General features: G+C 34.7%; 1 protein-coding gene and 1 pseudogene across 6 annotated transcripts in view; one reads left to right on the forward strand and one right to left on the reverse strand.

The window, feature by feature from the left end:
- LOC107141308 overlaps positions 1-6851 on the forward strand; it is a 303686-nt pseudogene that overhangs the window by 97834 nt on the left and 199001 nt on the right.
- The window catches only part of LOC107141130 (broad substrate specificity ATP-binding cassette transporter ABCG2-like), a 66836-nt gene that overhangs the window by 30933 nt on the left and 29052 nt on the right, over positions 1-6851 (reverse strand). For 5 of the 6 annotated variants that reach the window (XR_007351362.1, XM_048813590.1, XM_048813588.1 and 2 more), the window contains one exon: positions 1661-1878. Coding sequence is in view for 4 of the 6 variants with exons in the window: in XM_048813590.1 (XP_048669547.1) it covers positions 1661-1797 (137 nt within the window). In the remaining 2 variants the exon portion in view is untranslated. Of the gene's footprint in view, positions 1-1660; positions 1879-6851 lie in introns of those variants that run through there. The other variant, XM_048813591.1, reaches the window with a different exon arrangement.

Here is a 6851-nt window from a genome sequence, read left to right on the forward strand (position 1 = left end):
GGGGAGGGTGGAGGATGGGAAAGGCAGCGGAGCACAACAGACACTAGGATGGCAATTTGTAAATCAATGGATGTGTAACTGATGTGATTCTGCAATCTGTGTATGGGGTGAAGGTGGGAGTTCATAACCCACTTGAATTAAAGTGTGGAATATGATATGTCAAGAAATTTGTAATGTTTTGAACAACCCACAATAAAAAAAAAAAAAGAACAAAGATTTTATATTTTATCAAAATAATGTCTTGTCTTTTCTGCAGATTTTATTATATTTTTAATTGCGTAAAGGAAAATTAGGTCCTACAACAAGTTGACATTTATTCAAATTTTTATTTGTTCTAAAGTCTCATTTGGTTTATAACTCTAGTTAAATATGTTTTATTTTTAAATGCTCAAAAAATTTAAAAATCTATACGAATTTGGCAGTGGAAATGTATAAGACAGAGAATTTCCTCTGGTGAGCAAAATCCCGAGGAGTAACAGGCATTTTGTTTTCCACACTTGAAATATTCTGCAGTTTCTCCCAAGAACTAGTAAGAAAACTAATACATATGCAATGCATAGCTGCTGTGGCAATGCCCTGCATGAGGAGGCTCTGTGCTAGAGTCTTATCAGCCTTGACCTTGATCTCAGGTGTTCAGCTTCTAGGAAGAAAGGAATTCTCTTTAACTATTAACTATCTTGCAATAAATGAATAATCTAAACATAGCTGTTAAAATGAGTATATTAAATAAGAGAAGTGTTTTGAATTCTTAAAAATTTATCTTTTAAAATAATTTTGTTTTTGTAAGAAAACTTAAATCTAGAGCTAAAAATCTTGGGCTTTCCACACCTCAGAAATGTTCTGCTTTCTTTTAATAATTCTGTACTGCTTATATCTATATATGACATTCATGGTTTGTCTAAAATATTAATTGTTTAGTAGATTTGGAAATTGAATGAACCACAATGTTTCACCAAGCTCTGCTGCACCTGAACTTGTCCACATAACAATAACTTGAAACAATGAACTTTCTTAAGAGCTACACAGATGTCCTAACATTGCACATTGCAACTATAGTATATAACTGAAGAGTAAGCTGCATAATGTTGCTAAGTTTGTAACCTACCTAATGACACAATGAACAATAATGTACTCTCAGTGACCTAATAACCTATTGATATAAATAAAGCTGGCAGCTTGGAAAAAGGAGACTTTCTGCCATCCTGCCTCCACACCTTGCTTCTGTCTCCTTTCGTTTTCTTTACAAAAATCTGACAGTTTGAGTATACTGGTATTAATTATGATAATTGTCTTAATTGTGGAGGAAATTAAGTTGTTTTGCTATGTCGCAAATTTCTCTAAATAGTAATGGTAGTAAGTAGCTTCTACAGGAATTTTCCTTTCTCCCCTCATTTAATTTTCTACTTCAAAAACTAGTTTATACAACAATTGCTCAAACATATTATATAAACATTTTTACAGTTTGCCAGTTGCTTTCAAAGTTAAACACATACTTAAGTGATCCAATCATTTCATTCCAAATTTAGCCAAAATAAATAAAATGGGTTAATACATTTTTACAAAGAGATAAACATAAATGTTCACAGCAGCTTATTGGTGATAAGTATAATCTGTGAAGTTCATTCAATAAAGTAGTATTTTGAAAAGTTTATGCACATACCTGATATTTGTAAATATTTCTCTCTCAAATGTTTTCCGGCGAAATAGAAAGCTATGCTCCTCTTTTACTCGATAACAGATGTTATGAAAACTTAACACAGTCTCCTGAGTAAATGACTTCAGGTCAATGAATGCCATCTTAGGGAATTATTAGGCATTTTTGTGACTCTAGGATAAAATCCTGGTAATGACTGGAAGAAATGTGGAGTTTCTGCTTTTCTGTAGAGGAAAAAGCAATCGTAAGTTGACAGTCCAGATAAATGAGATTACAAACATTACAAAATACTATATACTACTACTTTTTTGCTCTTTTATTTTTGTTTGTTTGTTTGTTTTTGTTATTGGGGATTGAACCCAGAGGTGCTTTACCACTTAACTACATGTCCAACATGTTTAAATTTCTTTTTTTTTTTTATTTTGAGGAAAATCTTGCTAAGTTGTTGAGGTTGACCTTAAACATGCAATGCCTCTGTCCCTCAGGGAGTTGTAATTATAGGTGGGTGTCACTGAACCCAGTTAGATAACAGAAGTCTGTTGTTAACTACACTGCAGTGCGTAGATTCCTTTCTAATGAACAGACCACAGCACCATAAAAACAACCTTAGAATCCATAATGGGAAGAAAGACAACTTTGAATACTTGAACTCCAATAAGATGTGAAAGAAATTCCTAAAAAAAAAAAATAAATAGTGAAAAGTATGAAAATTACAACTCATAAAAAAGAAAAAATACAGATAGTCTTGTCTGGCTTGAAAAACCATATAACAATACAACTTCAGTTCTGGAACATCCTACCTGATGGCACTCATACCCCCTTTTTAATTGATAGATTGGTTCTATTTCAAAATTTATAAGATTATTTGTTTCTTTACTTTCTTATTGTATTTTAGAGTTTATAACATTATTATTACTAAAAGGGGCTTAACTAAACAGTCAGGAGAAATTTCTAGTTCCAGACTTTACAGCTCTAATTGCTATTGCCTTTAATCATCTAAGAAGGTATTGTAGTTTGGATATAATATATCCACAAAGTCCATGTGCTAAAGGCTTAATTGCCAGCCTATGGTGCCATGGGAGATAAAAACGTGGAGATTGGACCTGATTTGGAGGAGGTGGATCACTGGGGGTACATTCTGGAGGGATATATCTTGCCACTATTCTTTCTTTGCCTCCTGGTTTCCATGAACTAAAACTTTCATTCTTCTCCTTACAGTATGATGTTTATGCCTTTTAATATCCCTGGAAGCAATGGAGTGAGCTGACCAGGGTCTGAAATCTCTGAAACCATTATTCATAATAAACCTTTCCTTCTTTAAATTGGTTTTCTCAAGTATTTTGTAACAGCAATGGAAAGGTGACTAAAATAAAAGGCAAATTCCAATTTGTTTGCAATAAATTAATCACTTCCTTAATGGACAAACATTTAAATTTTAGGAAGGTTTAAAATCAAGTCTGAAAATTATTAAGTAAATCAAACCAATAGTTAAACAGCTCAAGGCTTTAAAGAAAAAACTTCACATTAAGTTTATAAATGTTTAAAATGTTTCACTAAACAATTTATATAAGACCCCTGAAACAGATTTAATTAGAATGAGACTTTAAGGTGAGCTAAGCTTGTAAAAGAGGTTTGAAATATTAACTGCAATAAAACCAAAGTCATCCATGAAGAACTTTCTCTCCACTTTTGGTGGACTAGCTGCTCCTAACTAATCATTCTCCTGAGAACAACCGGAAAAGTAGATCAAACAATAGAGGACATGTACAGTGTTCTCTGATGACAGCAGCCAAAGCAGCCAGAACTTGAGGAACCAAAATCCTGGAAATGAGGAAAACGCACTGGAGCAAACCCAGCTCCCACCCTTTCCTCACCAGGCAGTTGAACACACAAACTGCACATGTGTGGGGAAATATAGGACTATCTGGTAAAAGGAAACTGCTAGAGGGGTCTTGCTAAAACCACTATTATTTCAAATATTTTAGCAGACTCTCAGGTAGGGAGACAAAATTAAAAGTCATCAGCCAGCAAAGATAATAGCCCTGAAAACTGCTAGGTTTTGAGATCCCAGATGTCCTGGGAATATAGGGAAACCAAAACAGACCAGATTCTGCTCTAAGAAGGTGATCTGCTTTCATAGTGTCCCAGAGAGTTTGATATGTTGTGTCTATGTTCTCAATTACCTCTACTTTTGACAAAATACAGCACTCCTTCATGTTCAAAACATTAGAAAAACTAAGGATAACAGAAATATATCCCAACATTGTAAAGGCTATCTATGCTAAGCTTCAGGCCAACATCATTCTAAATGGAGAAAAATTGAAGGCATTCCCTGTAAAACCTGCAACAACACAGGAATGCCCTCTTTCACCACTTCTATTCAATATAGTTCTTGAAACACTGGCCAGAGCAATTAGACAGACAAAAAAATTAAAGGGATATGAATAGGAAAAGAACTTAAATTAGCACTAATTGCTGATGATATGATTCTATACCTAGCAGACCCAAAAAGCTCCACCAAAAAACTTCTAGAACTAGTAAATGAATTCAGCAAAATAGCAGGATATAAAATCAATACCCATAAATCAAAGGCATTTCTGTATATCAGTGACAAATGTTCTGAGAAGGAAATGAGGAAAACTACTCCATTTATAATAACCTAAAAAAAATAAGATATTGGGAATCAACAAAAGAAGTGAAAGATATATAAAATGAAAACTATAGAACCCTAAAGAAAGAAATAGGGTCTGGGGATACATCTCAAATGGTAGAGAGCTTGCCTTGCATGCACAAGGCCCTGGGTTCAATCCCCAGCACACACACACACAAAAAAAAGAAGAAGAAAAAGAAAAATAGAAGAAGACCTTAGAAGATAGAAAGATCTACCTTACTCTTGGATAGGCAGAATTAATATTATCAAAATGACCATACTATCAAAAAGACTATATAAATTTAATGCAATTCTGATCAAAATCCCAATGGCATTCCTCATGGAAATAGAAAAATCAATCATGAAATTCATCTGGAAAAATAAAGAGACCCAGAATAGCTAAAGCAATTCTTAGCAGGAACAATAAAGCAGGTGGCATCACTATACCAGACTTTAAACTGTACTACAGAGGAATCATGACAAAAACAACATGGTATTGGCACCAAAACAGACTGGTAGACCAATGGTACAGAATAGAGGACACAGAGACTAACCCACAAAATTACAATTATCTTATATTAGACTAAGGTGCAAAAACATGCACTGGAGAAAAGATAGACTCTTCAACAAATGGTGCTGGGAAAACTGGAAATCCATATGCAACAAAATGAAATTAAAACTCTATCTCTCACATGCATAAAACTCAACTCAAAGTGGATCAAGGACCTAGGAATTAAGCCAGAGACTCTGCATCTAATATAAGAAAAAGTAGGCCCTAATCTTCATCATGTGGGATTAGGCCCCAACTTCCTTAATAAGATTCCTATAGTGCAAGAATTAAAATTAAGAATCAGTAAATGAGATGGACTCAAACTAAAATGTTTCTTCTCAGCAAAAAAAAAAAAAAAAAAAATACAATCTGTGAGGTGAACAGAGAGCCTACATCCTGGGAGCAAATTTTTACCCCTCACACATCTGATAGAACACTAATTTCTAGGGTATATAAAGAACTCAAAAAGCTAAGTACAAAAAAAACAAATAACCCAATCAACATATGGGCCAAGGACCTGAACAGACACTTCTCAGAAGAGGATATACAATCAATCAACAAATACATGAAAAAATGTTCATCACCTCTTGCAATTAGAGAAATGCAAATCAAAACTAGTCTAAGATATCATCTCACTCCAGTCAGAATGGCAGCTATTATGAAGACAAACAACAATAATTGTTGGTGAAGATGTGGAAAAGGTACACTCATACATTGCTGGTGGGGACTGCAAATTGGTACAGCCAATATGGAAAGCAGTATGGAAATTCCTTGGAAATCTGGGAATGGAGCCACCATTTGACCCGGATATCCCTCTCCTTGATGTATACCCAAGAGGCTTAAAAACAGTATACTATAGGGACAGAGCCACATCAATTTTACAGCAGCACAATTCACAATAGCTAAACTGTAGAGCCAACCTAGATGCCCTTCAGTGGATGAATGTATTAAAAAATGTGGCATATATATACACAATGGAATTTTACTCAGCAATAAAAGAGAATAAAATCATGGCATTTGCAGGTAAATGGATGGTGTTGGAGAAGATAATGCTAAGTGAAGTTAGCCAATCCCAAAAAAACAAATGCCGAATTTTTTCTCTATATAAGGAGGCTGACTCATAGTGGGGTAGGGAGGGGGAGCATGGGAGGAATAGATATATTCTAGATGGGGCTGAGGGGTGGGAGAGACAGGGAGGGGACAAAGGATTAGCAAGGATGGTGGAATGTGATGGACATCATTATCCAAAATACATGTATGAGGACTCTAATTGGTGTCAACATACTTTATATACAACCAGAGATATGAAAAGTTGTGCTGTATATGTGTAATAAGAATTGTATTGCATTCTGGTGTCACTTATTTTTAAAAAATTCAATAAAAAAAGAAGGTGATATATCTGGACTTTGTAAGAAGAATGTTAATTACACTCTCAAAGATGATATCATCAACCAAATTATCAATAAAAATTTACCAGCCATGCCAGAAAATAAAACCTAAAATTCCAAAAATAAGAACATAGAAGTAGACCCATGGGTAATCCAGACTGGAGTTATCAAACATTGACTCTAAAACAGCTGATGAATATATTTAATAATATAAATTTTAAAATTGATGATTGCTAAATAATAACAATCTTTAACAATGAAATTTAAGAATTAGAGCTGGATATGGTGGTGTACATCTACAGTCCCAGATACACAAAAGGCTGAAGCACAATGGTAATGATTTTGAGGCCAGCCTGGGAAAAATAGCAAGAGCCTATTCCTTATAAAGGGTACACTTGTACATTGCTGGTGGGACTGCAAATTGGTGCAGCCAATTTGGAAAGCAGTATGGAGATTTCTTGGAAAGCTGGGAATGGAGCCACCATTTGACCCAGCTATTCCCCTTCTTGGTCTATTCCCTAAAGACCTAAAAAGAGCATGCTACAGGGACACTGCTACATCGATGTTCATAGCAGCACAATTCACAATAGCAAGACTGTGGAACCAACC

This window comes from Marmota marmota, unplaced genomic scaffold (assembly GCF_001458135.2).
Source record: "Marmota marmota marmota unplaced genomic scaffold, marMar, whole genome shotgun sequence".
In the NCBI taxonomy this organism is placed as follows: domain Eukaryota; kingdom Metazoa; phylum Chordata; class Mammalia; order Rodentia; family Sciuridae; genus Marmota; species Marmota marmota.